General features: G+C 47.4%; 1 protein-coding gene across 2 annotated transcripts in view; it reads right to left on the bottom strand.

The window, feature by feature from the left end:
- The window catches only part of dock1 (dedicator of cytokinesis 1), a 196,447-nt gene that overhangs the window by 18,576 nt on the left and 158,410 nt on the right, over positions 1-19,461 (bottom strand). For both annotated transcript variants that reach the window (XM_077000004.1, XM_077000005.1), the window contains exons 39-46: positions 17,114-17,203; positions 16,660-16,764; positions 10,636-10,777; positions 10,399-10,480; positions 8,880-8,964; positions 5,055-5,141; positions 3,510-3,686; positions 2,270-2,353 (exon numbers count right to left, since the gene is read on the bottom strand). In XM_077000004.1, the coding sequence (XP_076856119.1) occupies positions 2,270-2,353; positions 3,510-3,686; positions 5,055-5,141; positions 8,880-8,964; positions 10,399-10,480; positions 10,636-10,777; positions 16,660-16,764; positions 17,114-17,203 (852 nt within the window). The remainder of the gene's footprint in view (positions 1-2,269; positions 2,354-3,509; positions 3,687-5,054; positions 5,142-8,879; positions 8,965-10,398; positions 10,481-10,635; positions 10,778-16,659; positions 16,765-17,113; positions 17,204-19,461) is intronic.

The raw sequence follows: 19,461 nt of genomic DNA, 5'->3' as shown, positions 1-19,461 counted from the left end.
AGCACCTGATGTCTATGTCTGCACGCATATACCTGTGGTCCAGCTGGGCGACCGTCTACCATGATACCAGTAACCAAATTGCCGCGCTGTGTGACGGTTCAACTGATGACGCTGAACGTTCACAGCACGCCTTTTGCTCTTGGCCACGCCTCTTTCCCCGCCCCCACACAGAGGGTAAAACCGGAGCAAAGAAAAGAGAAGCGCAAAAAAAAAATTATGAACGTAAAATGCGAGACGCAAAGAAAAGCAGTGACGCGCAAACAAAAGAAAGAAACGCAAAAGGGAGAAAGTATTGCAAAAAAAAGCAGCAACATAAAATGTGAAACGCAAAGAAAAGAAAGAAACGCAAAAGAGGGAAAGTATTGCAGAAACAAATTAGGAACGTAAAATGCAAAATGCTAATCTTATATTTGCGATATTATTATTTTTTTGTCACCATTAAAGACCCTAATTTGACTCCATACTCAATAAGCCCTTATTCAATTTAAACTCTGGTTATTTCCATGAAAGTCATTTCATTTCCACCATTCAGTTGAGTCAGGGGTGTGGTGTGTGTGGTACAGTGTGGGATGGGTGTGTGGGGCGCGGGTGATGGTGTGTGGAATCCAAGAAACAACCTCCCTGTAACCTTCTGAGTTCTCTCTCCAATACACACCCACATGCCGTGGAACATGTGCTACATTTTCTGTAAACATTACTGTGTATTACTAACCTTTTTTAATGCAGCTCTAGTGCACATTTGTTGATGACTCTTAAAAGCCTCCACATGGCCACTCAAGCTGTTTCTCCAGCCCTGCCCCCTCTGATAGAGCTGTGCTAGGCTGCTCTCTACTGCCCCCTCTGATAGAGCTGTGCTAGGCTGCTCTCTACTGCCCCCTCTGATAGAGCTGTGCTAGGCTGCTCTCTACTGCCCCCTCTGATAGAGCTGTGCTAGGCTGCTCTCTACTGCCCCCTCTGATAGAGCAGTGGTAGGCTGCTCTCTACTCCCCCCTCTGGTGGAGCAGCAGTAGCCTGATCAGCACTTTGCAAAACGTGCTCTGCACATCCTATCCCTGCACGTCTGTCAACAACAAATCCTTCAGACACTATTACACACTGTGGAGAGTCCAGCGCTGAGCATAAGTGTATATGGCGTGTACCTGCACAAGGGGAGAGCTTACAGATAATAATCACTCATCCCTCTCACACATGCATAAACATGCACACACAAGCTCGCAAACACACACACACACACACACACACACACACACACACACACACACACACACACACACACTGTCTGAAGATTTTTCAAAACCTATTATGAAACCCCCGTACTCAGCTCAGACTACAGCAGAGAACTGATTTCATAAGCGCTATGGAATTCATAATGATGGTTTTTTTTCTTAATAGATTAGAGTTGTTTTATGGATGAGCACATGCATAAACTCATATGTGTAGACACACCGTCAAGTGTGAATGCAAATATTGTTTTGCCACATGCACACGTAAGCAAGGATGTCATATGCACATGTGTTCACAGACCAGAACCGAGGGAGGAATGGTGACTGGGCCTAATCGGGTTACAGACAGGCTGACAGCTGTGGTCCTCACCACAGGAGAGCAGCGCTCCACTCAGGGCGCCCACACTCCACACATTAATGGCCAGGCGCGATCAGAAAGCACGCGGTATTCTGCATGTGCACAAACGGAGGTCGTAAGCCTGAATCCAGAACGACGAGATCTGCCCGTTCCAGGGGCGAACAGAACGAGCAAAGTCTCGCCACGCTCACGGAGCCCAGCACGGCGAACGGCTCCGTCAGCAGCACGCGCAGCCGTTTGGTCCGATTTTCTTAAGTGGATCAAGAGTAGAGTGCTGGAGCACAGAGGACACGCCAACCCAGGCCTGACCGACCATAGCACGTCCTGCTGGACACGGCGACTGACTCCAGCTAATGCTGACCTCAGCTACTGGGTAAATAGAGGCGGACGAGACTGCCAGAGGCTCTTAGAAAACAGAACAAAACACAAGATACCTGGAACCAGCTTCAAAACGATTATTATCACTGCAGACCATTATTATTATTGTAATACTGCTACAAGTAATTGTGTAGAGGGACTGGATATCTGATGAAGACTAACGTGTCTGCCAGTGGCGCGTGTGGCCAGGTGACGGCTGCGGTATAAGCTACTTGCAGGAGCTTGTCTTGGGCCTGAGCCAGCAGGTGAAGCACAGCGGCCCGTAGGACGGCCTGCTGCAGGAGGAGCAGCGAGGGTGTGGAGGACCTACCTGCCATGCGATCATGTCCTTCAGCTTGTCAATCTTCTCCTGGTCTTCTGCGTGCTCCTGGGTGTACCTCTCTGTGAAGAAGGCCTGAGGAAGAATGAAGTGGGAGTCATTGAGAGGTTAATTCAGGATGGCATGGATACAATAAAACACCAATCACTTGAATACTGATGAAAGCATGACCTTTAACCCTTCTCCTCCTCAACCTTGTCATGTTCAGTGCAAATGATAAAACTGAAGACAAACCGATGCTGATCAAAGTGCACTAATCTAAATAAAATGTGACCTGTGCGTCCTTTCTGCAAATGGAAGGTAGTAAAATGCAAATGATGATATAAAAGCACATTTAATTCTTGCAAGGATCGATAGAGGAGGCACACTGTCTGTTTTTCCTCATTGTCTGCAAAAGGAGAGACTGAACTCAACTGAGCTCCAAATTCAGACAGACACATTAACTTGAGTGCCGTTTCATTCCATTTTGCATAATATACAAGCAGGAACAGAGGGAGGGGAGGGGGAGAAAGAATGAGAGAGAGTGAGGAAGAGAGAGAGAGAGAGAGAGAGAGAGAGAGAGAGAGAGAGAGAGAGAGAGAGAGAGGGGCAGGGACAGAGAGATGGGAAGAGGGAGAGGAGAGGGCAGTGGTGGGGGAGAGAGTGAGAATGAAAGAGGGATGGAGCAAGAGAATGAGAGTGAGGGAGAGAGAATGAAAAGGAAAGAGAGAGAGGAGGGAGAGTTAGAGAGAGAGGCGTTAATTGTCATAGTACTCAGTGCTCCATGTGCCCTTTGCCACTTCCTTGATTACACTTCACTTCGCTTCACTTTAGTTATTGTGTTTTTTCATCATGTGATTCCTACTGCATCATGGGAGTTTCCTCCCTTAGGGTACAACACACAAAGCTGCTTCATCAGACAGGCAGCCTCCTCTTAAGCTGAGCATTCACAGCCTAAGCAAATTATTTAGATATTGCTGCGCTAATTAAGAAGATAATTAAATAATTCTTGCTGCAGCGCTACAGCATGGTTATTAGCTTTTAGATCCCTGTTACAGTACTTAATTTAGATTATGGCTAAGTGACAAAACATTCTGTGCAACACCATATGTGTTCTGTCCCTCACCACTAAGCATGTAACAGCAGTTATGGAGAACAGGCTGTAAGAAGGTGACTCAGGAAGCGTTAGTAAAGGTGCTCGGCTTAGCAGAAACACACATGCTGTTTTCTGTTCCTAACTGGGTTCTCTCACCTTCTCGTAGTTAGCAAAGCCACCCATGACTGCGGGGTCGACGATGCCGTTGAGGAGCATGGAGAGGGGGTTGATGGGAAGGTTGGGGTCATTGAGATGACGCTGGACCATGTTGTTGATCTTCTCGTTGGTTAGCTGCATGGTCTCAATTGCGTTCTCCAGAGGGCTAATTTCTTCCTATACAGAGAAAGGTTCAGAAAGTCTATAGTGAGAGAGTCACTATACTGGCACATCATGGTGGAACCTACAGCAGCATAAATTAAACCATCATAAAGAAGTTTTTACTTTTGGTACAATGTACAACTCTCATGACCGACCTCTGTTTATTTGGCTATGAGAAACGTGATGTTCTTTGAACAGTAAAAAAAAAAAAAACTTTAAAACCCAGCCAATCTGACGGGGGTTTAAGATGCTAATCCAGGCTAATTCCAGCTCATGGTGCTTCACTGCAGGGAGGAGCTTCTCCCTACAGGTTGTCCATTACTCATCATCTAGCTGTGAGGAGGATTTCACACTACGCTGTGACAGACCAACACCAGGAGTCTCAACAAATCTGTCTGTTCCTGGTACAGCACGCAGCTCCACAAATAGCTAATGAACACCACAACATGAGGGTGGTTATAATAAACAACATCTGAATATCTATAGAAATAAACCAATACACAGATGTGTGTGTGTGTGTGTGTGTGTGTGTGTGTGTGTGTGTGTGTGTGTGTGTGTGTGACAATGTTTGTGTTTGAGTAAAAATCAGATCATCAGTTAGTGTTAGATCATCAGAACAGAGGACGTGTTGAGAGAGAGAGAGAGAGACGAAGAGAGAGAGAGAGTGTATAAGGAGGAGAAAAAGGGAGAGAGGTGAAAAGGAAGAGTAGTAGAAGAGACTATTTCATTACAACTCTAAAACCCCGAACGATTATGCACACAATCTACACTCGCCACATAGATATTAACAACAGTAATAAAATGGAGATCCACCAAATATAATGTGGGCTATAATATAAAGGTATATTATGAATATAGCTTAAAGTCCACCTTGCCAAACAGCTAAACCAGTGTGCTCTCTCACTAGACCTCAACCATATGAACACATGCACACACGCATGGAGACGCACTTCAACTGCACACAGTGTGTTTGTGGAGTATTTTATGTTATGTTGTTTATGGAAAGGGATTGATTTAAGTTACACTTTACCGCATACTGGAATTATTGACACAAACCTCACGGTTACTAGAGATTAGACACAGGCATAAAGCCTGGAGCTCAGTGGTCCTCCACCCAGCATGAGTAAGCCAAACGCTTCAGCCCCACTGTGGGAGATTTACCCCAGTGCTCTTCAAATCCTTGTCCTCAAGCACACGGAGGACAGCACTTCAAAATTTTATTGAAAAATCAATGCCAATTTGTTTTTACATTCATATCTTATTCCAGCAGTAATGGATTTCCCCTAAAAAAGTATGTATTTGGGAGACTTGGTACAAAACGCATAAAGAAAAATAAATAAATAAATAAAAAGGATGGGAGTATAAAGAAGTAGGCCTACTCACCGTGGAGACAGAGACGACCTCAAACCAGCGCAGGATGCCTGGAAGCTTGTAGGCTGTTACATACGTGGTTCTTTCAATCCACATATTCTGTTTGGGGGTAAGTAAAAGCCAGAAAGAGAGAGAGACAGAGGAAACAGAGAAAGGAAAGAGAGAAGGAAAGAAGGAGAGAGAGGAAGGAGAGAGAGTAGGAGGAGATATAGGGGATGACTAGAGTGGTTCAGTATTTCTTGGTTATTAATTGTTTTGTAAACAATGTAATTTCTTTTGCTCTTTTTCTCTTTTTTGGGAGGTAAAGGGAGGTGAGGGATGTGAGGGAGGTAAAGGAGGTGAGGGATGTTAGGGAGGTAAAGGAGGTGAGGGATGTGAGGGATGTGAGGGAGGTAAAGGAGGTGAGGGATGTTAGGGAGGTAAAGGAGGTGAGGGATGTGAGGGAGGTAAAGGAGGTGAGGGATGTGAGGGAGGTAAAGGAGGTGAGGGATGTGAGGGAGGTAAAGGAGGTGAGGGATGTTAGGGAGGTAAAGGAGGTGAGGGATGTGAGGGAGGTAAAGGAGGTGAGGAAGGTAAAGGAGGTGAGGGAGGTAAAGGAGGTGAGGGATGTGAGGGAGGTAAAGGAGGTAAGGGATGTGAGGGAGGTAAAGGAGGTGAGGGATGTGAGGGAGGTAAAGGAGGTGAGGGATGTGAGGGAGGTGAGGGATGTGAGGGAGGTAAAGGGAGGTGAGGGAGGTAAAGAAGGTGAGGGATGTGAGGGAGGTAAAGGGAGGTAAAGGAGGTGAGGGATGTGAGGGAGGTAAAGGAGGTGAGGGATGTGAGGGAGGTAAAGGAGGTGAGGGAGGTAAAGGAGGTGAGGGATGTGGGGAGGTAAAGGAGGTAAGGGATGTGAGGGAGGTAAAGGAGGTGAGGGATGTGAGGGAGGTAAAGGAGGTGAGGGAGGTAAAGGAGGTAAGGGATGTGAGGGAGGTAAAGGAGGTAAGGGATGTGAGGGAGGTGAGGGATGTGAGGGAGGTAAAGGAGGTGAGGGATGTGAGGGAGGTAAAGGAGGTGAGGGATGTGAGGGAGGTGAGGGATGTGAGGGAGGTAAAGGAGGTGAGGGATGTGAGGGAGGTAAAGGAGGTGAGGGACGTGAGGGAGGTAAAGGAGGTGAGGGACGTGAGGGAGGTAAAGGAGGTGAGGGACGTGAGGGAGGTAAAAGAGGTGAGGGACGTGAGGGAGGTAAAGGAGGCGAGGGATGTGAGGGAGGTGAGGGATGTGAGGGAGGTAAAGGAGGTGGGGGATGTGAGGGAGGTAAAGGAGGTGAGGGATGTAAAGGAGGTGAGGGATGTGAGGGAGGTAAAGGAGGTGAGGGATGTGGGGAGGTAAAGGAGGTGAGGGATGTGAGGGAGGTAAGGGATGTGAGGGAGGTAAAGGAGGTGAGGGATGTGAGGGAGGTAAAGGAGGTGAGGGATGTGAGGGAGGTAAAGGAGGTGGGGGATGTGGGGAGGTAAAGGAGGTGAGGGATGTGAGGCAGGTAAAGGGATGTGAGGGATGTGAGGGAGGTAAAGGAGGTGAGGGATGTGAGGGAGGTAAAGGAGGTGGGGGATGTGAGGCAGGTAAAGGAGGTAAGGGATGTGAGGGAGGTAAAGGAGGTGAGGGATGTGAGGCAGGTAAAGGGAGGTGAGGGAGGTAAAGGAGGTAAGGGATGTGAGGGATGTTAGGGAGGTAAAGGAGGTGAGGGATGTGAGGGAGGTAAAGGAGGTGAGGGATGTGAGGGAGGTAAAGGAGGTGAGGGAGGTAAAGGAGGTGAGGGAGGTAAAGGAGGTGAGGGATGTGAGGGAGGTAAAGGAGGTAAGGGATGTGAGGGAGGTAAAGGAGGTGAGGGATGTGAGGGAGGTAAAGGAGGTGAGGGATGTGAGGGATGTGAGGGAGGTAGAGGGATGTGAGGGAGGTAAAGGGAGGTGAGGGAGGTAAAGGAGGTGAGGGATGTGAGGGAGGTAAAGGGAGGTGAGGGAGGTAAAGGAGGTGAGGGATGTGAGGGAGGTAAAGGAGGTGAGGGAGGTAAAGGAGGTGAGGGATGTGAGGGAGGTAAAGGAGGTGAAGGATGTGAGGGAGGTAAAGGAGGTGAGGGATGTGGGGAGGTAAAGGAGGTAAGGGATGTGAGGGAGGTAAAGGAGGTGAGGGATGTGAGGGAGGTAAAGGAGGTGAGGGAGGTAAAGGAGGTAAGGGATGTGAGGGAGGTAAAGGAGGTAAGGGATGTGAGGGAGGTGAGGGATGTGAGGGAGGTAAAGGAGGTGAGGGATGTGAGGGAGGTAAAGGAGGTGAGGGATGTGAGGGAGGTAAAGGAGGTGAGGGATGTGAGGGAGGTAAAGGAGGTGAGGGACGTGAGGGAGGTAAAGGAGGCGAGGGACGTGAGGGAGGTAAAGGAGGCGAGGGATGTGAGGGAGGTGAGGGATGTGAGGGAGGTAAAGGAGGTGGGGGATGTGAGGGAGGTAAAGGAGGTGAGGGATGTAAAGGAGGTGAGGGATGTGAGGGAGGTAAAGGAGGTGAGGGATGTGGGGAGGTAAAGGAGGTGAGGGATGTGAGGGAGGTAAGGGATGTGAGGGAGGTAAAGGGAGGTGAGGGAGGTAAAGGAGGTGAGGGATGTGAGGGAGGTAAAGGAGGTGAGGGATGTGAGGGAGGTAAAGGAGGTGGGGGATGTGGGGAGGTAAAGGAGGTGAGGGATGTGAGGCAGGTAAAGGGAGGTGAGGGATGTGAGGGAGGTAAAGGAGGTGAGGGATGTGAGGGAGGTAAAGGAGGTGGGGGATGTGAGGCAGGTAAAGGAGGTGAGGGATGTGAGGGAGGTAAAGGAGGTGAGGGATGTGAGGGAGGTAAAGGAGGTGAGGGATGTGAGGGAGGTAAAGGAGGTGAGGGATGTGAGGGAGGTAAAGGAGGTAAGGGATGTGAGGGAGGTAAAGGAGGTGGGGGATGTGGGGAGGTAAAGGAGGTGAGGGATGTGAGGCAGGTAAAGGGAGGTGAGGGATGTGAGGGAGGTAAAGGAGGTGAGGGATGTGAGGGAGGTAAAGGAGGTGAGGGATGTGAGGGAGGTAAAGGAGGTGAGGGAGGTAAAGGAGGTAAGGGATGTGAGGGAGGTAAAGGGAGGTGAGGGATGTGAGGGAGGTAAAGGAGGTGAGGGATGTGAGGGAGGTAAAGGGAGGTGAGGGATGTGAGGGAGGTAAAGGGAGGTGAGGGATGTGAGGGAGGTAAAGGAGGTAAGGGATGTGAGGGAGGTAAAGGAGGTGAGGGATGTGAGGGAGGTAAAGGGAGGTGAGGGATGTGAGGGAGGTAAAGGAGGTAAGGGATGTGAGGGAGGTAAAGGAGGTGAGGGATGTGAGGGAGGTAAAGGGAGGTGAGGGATGTGAGGTAGGTAAAGGGAGGTGAGGGATGTGAGGTAGGTAAAGGGAGGTGAGGGATGTGAGGGAGGTAAAGGAGGTGAGGGATGTGAGGGAGGTAAAGGAGGTAAGGGATGTGAGGGAGGTAAAGGAGGTAAGGGATGTGAGGGAGGTAAAGGAGGTGAGGGAGGTGAGGGAGGTAAAGGAGGTGAGGGATGTGAGGGAGGTAAAGGAGGTGAGGGAGGTAAAGGGGGTGAGGGATGTGAGGGAGGTAAAGGAGGTGAGGGAGGTAAAGGAGGTGAGGGATGTAGTGGGAGGTAAAGAGAGGTGAAGGATGTGAGGAAGGTAAAGAGAGGTTAGGGATGTGGGGAGGTAAAGGGAGGTGAGGCAGGTAAGGGAGGTGACCTGTCCTCTCTTTTCCCCACTATCAGCACTGCTTCTTTTCCAGATGATGAGACATTAAAACACACAAAAAAATACATACAGCAAATTCATTGTCTGGATCTTTCTCTCCTTTCCGGATGGGTCTCGAGTACTGGAACTTATTGACCTCGTTAGTCGTGTAAAAGCTGAAAGACAAAACCCGAACGATTACGCACACAATCCACACTCGCCACACACTTATTAACACAAGCAACAAAACGGAGATCCACCAAACACAAAGTGAACTATATTGGTAGATTTTAATCTAGCTAAACTGCTAAACCAGAGTGTGTTTTAGACAGCAGGGCAGCCGGGCCGGACTGGGGCAGGAGCAGAGACGGTGCAGTTGGGTCAAGTCTCGGATGAATGCAACGGGAGGAGCAGAACTGCTGGAGGAAGCTCCTGTCTGCTCCGACGGGAAACAGGAACGCTTACCACCACAGAACAGATGGCCGTCATTTATTCATGGACGGACAGACACAAATTCAGAGGGGAGTTACACGCTCAGTCCAGTGAGCGGGTGTGACAGACAAGCCCAGCATCAGTGAGACTGACTGTGACTACGCACTCCATCTCAGCCTGTGTGTGAGTGTGCACACACATGCTCACACACACACACACACAGGTCCATGTGCACACACAAACACACGCTACATGAGGTCTATGCCCATCTCCCACACTGCACCCACATGCCATATGGTCTCACCAGCTTTAGAATTAGATTTTGTAATTTGTACAATGACATTTTATATATATATATATATATATATATATATATATATATATATATATATATATATATACACATATATATTAAAACGAATAGTCAGCATTTCAGTGGCAGATCAAACTACAGCTGGGGTTTGTGCAGGGTTTTTTTCACATCTAATTATGCAACTCGCTGGTTTAGCAAAAGCTACAATGTCATAATAATCGCAAGGAGACAGGGGTAGATGGCCACAGGGAGAGAGAGAGAGGTGGGGGGGCAGAAAGGCAGACATAATAGAGACGGGGGAAAGGCAAAAGATAGGGGGAGAAAAACCCCTTGTGTTTCCAAAAAGGAGCCAATGCCAGCACAATGTCACGTTGGGAGCTAAAGGTCTCCCAGAGCAGGTCACGCCCCCTGGGCCCCCCAGTTGTGGAGTGCTGAAGTGGAGGTCACTCTTAGCCCTCTGACCAGAATACAGAACTGGGAGAGCATTTTCAAAGTAAATCAGAACGAGGCTATAGAAGCCATCTAGGTACAATTATTAGTTATCGTGTATAAAAAGATAATTATTGTTTTGAAATGTTTAAGCGGGGTTTATTTTTGTTAATAGCAGCTCAGGCGATCAGCGTATGTAGCTACTGCAAGATTGCAGCTTGGAGCAGGCTGCCTCTGCACTGGGATCAGGGGTGAGGATCACTAATTATTAATGCGCTGCACCAAAGGCATGTGTAACGAGCTACTTCACCCCACGGCTGATCTGCATGGTAATGACCAGGCTGTGTATGCAGGTCTGCACTTCGCTTAATGAGTGATGCACTACGTTGTCTAATGAAGGTCATGATGGTGGTGATGATGGTGATGGTGGTGGTACCTGACGATCTGCTCAGACACGGGCTTATTCTGGAACTTGGGCGGGAGCTCGAGCATAGGTTTAACCGTGAAGCACTGAATATCTTCACACGATGAGTTAAAGAAAGCATATGCTAACCAAGGCTTTTGAAAAATCAAACGATGAGATGATTCGAAAGAGAAATCAGAGACGTGTGAGCCACATGGTGCGATCTGGCCCTGTCGGGATGCCGTGGGCCTCAACGTGGCGGAAGGATACACTGGCCAGAGGAGAGGCGGAGGTCTTCGCTGGGGGCAGAGGTTGTCTTCATCTTCTCAGCGTTGGGGAACTGCGTGAGCAGCCTGGCCTCAAAATCCTCCCTCCGCTCATATTCCTTCCCACGATAGATAAACATCTTATTCTGTAAAGCATGACGGGCAGAAAACCTCATTAACTGAGACAAAGGGCAGCCTTCTTGAGCCAGTACACTGGCAGGCACACACACACACACACACACACACACACACACACACACACACACACACACACACACACACACACACACACACACACACACACACACACACACACACACACACACACGCGCGCGCGCACACTCACACGTGCACTCACACACAATCAGCTACCACATGTACATCCAGATGAACCTTGATTTATTATGTAAATAAATAAAAAAAACACAGGATACTGCAACATCATTAGTGTCCTGCCATTGTGTCTGGCAAATACATCATTAGGATCTGGATTTCACACTGTCCTAACCGTCATCGTGGAGATCTCCAGAGAGCATGTTACTCTGGACACTAGCAGTGGTCTGGCTCACTGATATCTAGGAAGCTCATTCCCAGTACAAAACCAGGAGTTTCACTCCTCAACACAATAAAGGTAACAACCCCCCTGCACAGCTACAGTCGCACCATAAATATTGATAACTTTGGGCAGGTGGAATCTCCTGTTCCAGGCTCTTTTGGGAAAAACCTAATTTGCATATTATTTCATGAATCTCCTTCAGCACTTGGGCAAACAGCATTAACCACAATGTAACCACTGAATTAGTCATCAGCCCTGCACATATGAACATTTATTAACATTTAAAAATGTGATGCTGACACAGTTCATATTTAAAGGGGAGCCCCGCAGTCCTGGAGTGCAGCAGCAGTGCTGTGAGCTCGATGCTGAGGACTGACGCTCTGAGACATTTGCAGCCTAATTTAAATAATGAACCTCTAATTGGAGTTTGGGCACTTTTAGCAGTGTGTGGGTTGGAATGCACAGCGCTAACGTGCGCCTGGTGAAGTGGACCCCCGCGAAGGTCCTGGCAGCCCTCTCTGGAGAGCGAGAACTTCGATGCGGCTTCAGGAGCAGTCTCCCTACTCCAAACCCGCTCGGCTAGGACCACGGGCAGGGACGACCCGGACCAAGCACTGCTGTGTCCTCAGCTGAGATGGACTTGTGGACATGCACGCACACGCTCGGTGAACCGGAATCATCAGAATCAGCACATCGATGCAAATGTAGTCTGAGCTCTCAACGCTCTGGTAAAAAGGCTTCAACATCTGGCTGTGTAATGGCATAAGAGATGGTGTTTATGACAGGGCTCCGAGTCCCTGAATATACAGGAAGTAACGGACTATGGCCTATTTCAGTAAAAAGTTCTAGAGAATTATATATATGGAAATCTAAAGGAACCCTACCCACCTAACAACAGAAACATAACCTTGATGAAAGAGAAATGTATGATGTATAATTAAATAGGCACATAATACTTAATTGTCATCAGACAAAATGGATGGTGACCTTCATTTGCCAAACGAGCTCCTGTCTTAGACCCATCAACGATCAAAGCAAAGGCAGACCGTTTCTGCAGGTCTGGTGCAGACAGGCATAATGGCACCTTCAGACTCAAAGGCATTGTGATGCATGGAAAATGTGCAGTTATCTGGTTTTCTAATATGGTATTTTATGAGCCAATCAAACCTCATGCCCTCAGCTGGACCTCCCCCACGCTCCTTATGAGCAGTACATAGAATCAAGGTGTGTATGGGCAGCCGAATGCCTCCCTCAGCTCATACTAAAAAGCATGCTTGTGTTCTCTCTCTCACTCACACTCACACACACACACTTTGGCCTTGCACTGCAGAGATTAAATATGCCTGGGGTAGTTTTCAGTCTGCTTTGAGCGATAAGATGACAAACAGTGGCACGCTTTCACGCTGGCAGCTACTTGGGCCACAGCGGAATTAGTGCTGGGCGGTATATCGGTTCGCACCAAAAACCGGTGTTTATTTTTATGATAAGAATTTTTCATATACCGGCCACACCGGTTTAAATAGTCTAAACGTGTCCGGAAAGCAGCACGGTCGTGAATTGTTTCTCAAGGGATGCTTTTTATTGCTGCGCTTTTTAGTGCTACCATTTGAAAACTGATCATGTGGGGCCATGCAAATCTGTATTACATGTAATACTTAGGTGGAGACATTTTTCTAACAGTAGAATAGGGTACTCAACTACTCTACTGCAGTAATTCTTTTCGTAATCAATGCAGCAGTGTTAATTTCGATGACGAATAATTTGTCATAGTTTTCGTCAATGAACCTTTTTTCATGACGAAAACGAGACAATAACTAAATAAAAACTATACGAAGGGATAAAAACGATGACGAAATTAATGGACATTTTCGTCAACGAATAAAAAGACGAAAACACGACATCCAATCAGACCTGATTTAGTTTAGTGAAAGGTAGGGATAAGTTAAGAAGAGATCCAACCATAACTACTTTAGCGTACACGGAGAGGCGGTCCAAACCGGGTAACCTTCCAATCAGTACTAACGTCTTCACATGGCACAGAACCTGGGAAGACCAGCCTGTGAACTGTGGTCACTCATGAAATTAAACTCGAAGTTAACTCGACAATGTCAGCAGGGAGAAAGATGAGCGGCGATATATGGACACATTTCTCCTTTGACTTTGAGAAAAACAAAACGGTGTGTAAACCATGTGGGACGATGATGTCAAGAAAAATACGACAAATGAAAATGAATGACAAATGAAATCTGCTGGCTATGACGTTGTTGTTTTTACGGCACCCAGTTTTATATAGAATGTAATATGTATTGTTCATAACAAACTCCATATGTTTTCAGGTAGAGTGGGCCTGGTCATCAATGTTATTGTTATGCTCAATAACTATAAGTTCAGGTCAATAAAGTTGTTTTTGTATATATTGCAAACAATAATATCCTGTAACTGGTTAATAAATGTGTCATTTTGTGCAAGGATAATGACTATTACACCATTTATATTTAGTCAACTAAATTCTTTTGATAATTAGTCGACTAAATTCTAATGATTAGTCGACTAAAACTAGACTAAGACTAAAAACAATTCCAATGACTAAATTATGACCAAAAGTAAATGACATTTTAGTCAAAAGACTAAGACTAAAATTAAATCAGAAATTGCTGTCAAAATTAACACCGCAATGCAGTTAACACATTATGCATGGGTGGAAACTCCGTCAAATAACCGAATTTGACCGAATTTTGGTCATACTGCCCAGCACTAAGCGGAATTAGCTGCTACACCTAAAACACCACCATGTGCATACTGAACAGGCTGCGCATGCGCACCAGACAGGCTGCGCATGCGCACCAGACAGGCTACGCATGCACACCAGACAGGCTGCGCATGCACACCAGACAGGCTGCGCATGCACACCAGACAGGCTGCGCATGCACACCAGACAGGCTGCACATGCACACCAGACAGGCTGCGCATGCACACCAGACAGGCTGCGCATGCACACCAGACAGGCTGCGCATGCACACCAGACAGTCCCACACACTCACGCAGCCACTTAAACAGCTGGTGTGGAACACCCTCTACGTCTTGCACGTTTCTGTACACACACACTTTTTTCGTTGGTGCAGTAACCTAGGCGTTTCTGTGCTTTTGAAATGAAAAAAAAAAAATGAAATGAGCCATATTTTGTCAATTGTGATTTTTACACCCCAATCGAAATTTGTCCTCCGCTTTTAACCCATCTGTGCAGTCAGAACACACACACACACACTAGTGATTACTAGGGGGCTGTGGATCAAACGTACCCAGAGCGGTGGGCAGCCCTAGCCCGGCGCCCGGGGAGCAGTTGGGGTTAGGTGCCTTGCTCAAGGGCACCTCAGTCATGGCCTGTCTGGGAATCGAACCCACGACCCTCCGGTCACAAGACCAGTTCCCTAACCGCCAGGCCACGACTGCCCTTTTGTACTTTTATGCAGTCAATGAAAAGGGGCAGATACTGTTTTCACTCCGTGATGATTGTAGATGTGGCAGTAGCATCTGGAGTGTACTGCTGTCATCTTGCAACACAACCAACGAACAGTGACTCCCAGTAATGGCCACTGAAGGGCTGAGCAGTAAATCCTCTTAGAGGCACAGCTGCTAAAATATTAGGTGGGTTCTGTATATCGCAGACCGACAACTCATATAGAAGAGATAAAAAAGGTAGTGAGTTTGGCAGCACATCACAGGGCATGAGAGGACAGCCTGTGTGTGCTAATCACAACTCACGTTTGCAAAGCTACAGCGGACTGATCGTTCGTCGCCATCACAGTAAACAGAACACGCATGCATGGTGGAGACAGCAAACTGCCTTCCACATTTCAGCGAATGAGAAGAGTGAAGGAGAAGAAACATTTAGTTACTTTCTTCATTAGCCAAGCTGGGAGTGTCGTGGCTGACTGTTCACGGTTCAGAATTCAAAGACTCACTGCTTGTCGATTACAGAAAGGCCTGCCGGCAAAGTCACCGCCAACAGAGTTCCTGTTGATCGCTCTGCCTAAGCCTCTGTTACCAAGACTACGAGGAGACTGCATCTCTCTCATCCACCCACAGCCTGGCCTGGGATGCAGGCCACGAGCCATCACATCATACCCACCTTCATCCTTCCAAAGTCTGCGGGCTCCGTGACTGAAGTGTGTGTCACTACCCCTAAGCACAGTCACTTGAGCAGCAGATAGCATCATAGGCAGTCAGATAAAGCTTCCATGCCAAAGTTCAGTTCAGAGGAAACAAACTGCCTTTTATCAGAGGTATCGATTCCCAGTAATTGCTGAGCATGTCAGCTACCACAGAGAACCCAAACAAGCAGGCGGTGGAGGAGATTACACTCTCCACTGAACTAGAAGAGAACAACCTCTAAACATCAGACCCTCAGTAAACCAAACAATAAAGGACAATTGGGTTCCTTAGCTAATAAGATGCAATTGATTACACGGGTGACGCCATGTTTACATTTTCATATACGTGGTGATAATGTCCATCTTTTGCTTGTAATTTTTTGCAAATGATTGATTGACAGAGAAAAAGACAGACACAGAGAAAGAGAGAGAGAGAGAGATTTAGAGAGGTAGAGAGGACGGGCTATGATGGGACAGAGAGCTTTAGCCATGTTAAGGAGCGAGTCTCTCTCTCGCTCTCTTGCATGGTTATTTTGGTGTAGACTCCCTGCTGCTTGGAGATCTGCCTATCGCCCACAGAGCGCACCACAGAGCGCACGGCCACACTAGAACAGAGGGAGCTCCAGCCAGCATGGCTAATTGATTTTCAGTGCACTGAACAGTCTCGAGAAGCCATGTGTTCCTACTGAGACGCCTGTAAACTGTGGGCCAGTAGGACAAACGGAAAGATCACATAAGTTTCAATCTCTAGGACAGCCTCACAACACCCTGCTGAAAGGCTGCTTGAGACAGACACTCTGAATGAGCAAGAACTGTGAAGGCAAGTGTTGCAAAGTTTAAATGTATAAACAATTGTAAATATTTTAGTGCAGTACATAAGGTTACATACATTTCATACATTTACATTTCAATACATTTCACTCACACAAGTATGTAGACACCCAGACAGTTTGGCATATCAAAAGAATCAACAATTCAGAACAGAACATTCAGTACAAAATTCAGAGCAGGAATGAATGACGTATTACTGTCTGTGTTCTTCTGCTCCACTGTGTGCAGACGCCGTTGCCTCACGCAGTGTGTGAAGCTTGAAAAATGGGAGAACTACTGTGAGGCTTTCACTAGTACAGGGAGCCCTCAACATGGTCTACAGGAAACGCAATGAGGGTGATTGTTTCTCGGCTCCAGCAGTGAACACACCGACAGCATGACTGGCCCGTCTGGCACTAGCAGCGTGCGGGACTTTTGTGTGGTTCTGAAGACGAGGCAGACTCATGAGCTCAGAAGGGAAGCCACGAGATTCACGGACATCTTGACTCACCCTGAGGAAGGACGGGAAGCCAAGTCCATAATACCCCACTGCAAAGTAGTCGGGCTTGGGCCGGATCACCTTCACAATGCTCTCATAGAACTGCGCTTGCTTCCTCTGGAGGGGGAGACCGGGGAGACAGAGTGAGAAAAGTAGAGGACAGGACGGGTTCTGCTGTACACACACACACACACACACACACCATTGACACTGCAGTGCCACCGTTTTCATAATACAAATGGGTGTGATATATGTAAATGTTTCACTTAATATCCTTAGCAGTGCTGAATAAAACAAACAAACAAACAAACATGGTACATTACATCACAACTGATTCAGCTGGTGGGTTGCATACTGAATTTAAAAGGCTGTTCTACAACTGTCTTTCCTCAAGAACACAGGAACGTGTGACCCTTGACTCCAACCAAGGACTCGTCTGCATGTGGTGGACTGGCTGTGCACGCACCAGCAGAGCGCTCAGCTGCTCAAAGTCGAACATCTCGTTCTCGTACTGCTCCGCCAGCTCCTTCCCCAGGATAATGGCCTCCTCCCACATCTGCACAACACACACACATCCACACACACTCATTATTTTATTATAGGGTTCCTGGGTCTTTAAACTTTCTGTCTTACCTGGTTACAGACTTGGTAGAGATTCTTACCTGAAAACTCCATGAGACCAAAAAAGTGATTTAAAACTTTTAAACTTATAGAAATATACTTTAAACATATTTAAACTTACATATGCTCTAAGTATATTTATATGTATAGAAATGTCCTCTGAACTTTATACTTACATAAATATACTCTAAAGTCATAAGTAAAGAACACAGGGGAATCTGTCATAATTCTTGAGCATTTTAAGATTTAGGCTGAAACTGCAGATGATGACTAAATGGCCTAGATCTGAACCCATTTCAGAAATCAGCACATACACAGAAGACTGTGCTCCTGGGTGAGAGGGTGATGTTACACTGCAGGAGGAGACTGTGCTCCTGGGTGAGAGGGTGATGTTATACTGCAGGAGGAGACTGTGCTCCTGGGTGAGGGGGTGATGTTACACTGCAGGAGGAGACTGTGCTCCTGGGTGAGAGGGTGATGTTATACTGCAGGAGGAGACTGTGCTCCTGGGTGAGAGGGTGATGTTATACTACAGGAGGAGACTGTGCTCCTGGGTGAGAGGGTGATGTTATACTACAGGAGGAGACTGTGCTCCTGGGTGAGAGGGTGATGTTACACTGCAGGAGGAGACTGTGCTCCTGGGTGAGAGGGTGATGTTATACTACAGGAGGAGACTGTGCTCTTGGGTGAGAGGGTGATGTTATACTACAGGAGGAGACTGTGCTCCTGGGTGAGAGGGTGATGTTACACTGCAGGAGGAGACTGTGCTCCTGGGTGAGAGGGTGATGTTATACTACAGGAGGAGACTGTGCTCTTGGGTGAGAGGGTGATGTTACATTGCAGGAGGAGACTGTGCTCCTGGGTGAGAGGGTGATGTTACACTGCAGGAGGAGACTGTGCTCCTGGGTGAGAGGGTGATGTTATACTACAGGAGGAGACTGTGCTCTTGGGTGAGAGGGTGATGTTATACTGCATGAAGAGACTGTGCTCCTGGGTGAGAGGGTGATGTTATACTGCAGGAGGAGACTGTGCTCCTGGGTGAGAGGGTGATGTTACACTGCAGGAGGAGACTGTGCTCCTGGGTGAGAGGGTGATGTTACACTGCAGGAGGAGACTGTGCTCCTGGGTGAGAGGGTGATGTTACACTGCAGGAGGAGACTGTGCTCCTGGGTGAGATGGTGATGTTACATTGCAGGAGGAGACTGTGCTCCTGGGTAAGAGGGTGATGTTATACTGGGCGACAGTCCTGCAACACAGAGCACTCATCACCGCATATCAGCACACCTCTGTGCAGTTCAGCAGAGCTCAGTGCAGCTCAGCACAGCTCTGTAGAGCTCCGTACAGCACAGTAAAACCCACACACCAACCCTGTAACTACAATTAGCAGGATGAAAGCAAAGCTCTTGTTAATGACGTCTCATTAAGTGGAGAAAAAAGTAGTAAAACAGATTTACCACCACACTATAATGCATTCCTAGAGCCTCCACTAAACTGACACTGGTTATTATTAAAGGCTCAAAACAGCATTAATATTGAGCAATAACAAGTAGTGAGTTTTAGGCTTTACAATCCACAGCAGACCAATAAAAACCATTTTGCTGTTCTATAGTCTTACACGTCTTGTACTACACTACAACCACAGTGAACAGGAATTATTTGTTGTGCCTTTGTATACTGTGTCTTGGTGCTTGGATAATGCTGTAATTTGAATGATGCTGTAGGTGGTAATAGTGCCTAGGAGTTAATCAAGAAGGAATAGGTCTCTGTCTGCAGCACTGCAAATACAGGTAGCTGTACCTAAAGGAACTCTGAACAACATGAAACTCAGCATGCTATTAAACTCAAGGTTCAGTGTGATAATTAATTTCACTGGTTCATGAACGTCTATGATCCACCAGCAGAAAAGTAATGGAGAGCATGAGAGTCAAGGAGCTAGAGGAGGAGAGAGAGAGAGAGAGAGAGAGAGAGAGAGAGAGAGAGAGAGAGAGAGAGAGAGAGAGAGGGAGAGGAGGGATGAATAGAGGTAAAAAGGAAGAGAGAGAAGGAGGGTGGAAGTGAGAGGTAGGGAAAGAGTGGGACAAAGGAAAAGAGGGAGAGGTAAAGGGAGGTAAAGAGAGAGGGAGGGAGGGAGAGGGAGGGTGAGAATGAGAGAGAGAGAGAGAGTGGGAGGGAGAGAGAAAGTGAGAGAGTGGG

The sequence above is a fragment of the Brachyhypopomus gauderio genome, chromosome 3 (genome assembly GCF_052324685.1).
Source record: "Brachyhypopomus gauderio isolate BG-103 chromosome 3, BGAUD_0.2, whole genome shotgun sequence".
NCBI classification, from domain to species: Eukaryota; Metazoa; Chordata; class Actinopteri; order Gymnotiformes; family Hypopomidae; genus Brachyhypopomus; species Brachyhypopomus gauderio.
This window is presented reverse-complemented; position numbering and strand designations above follow the sequence as displayed.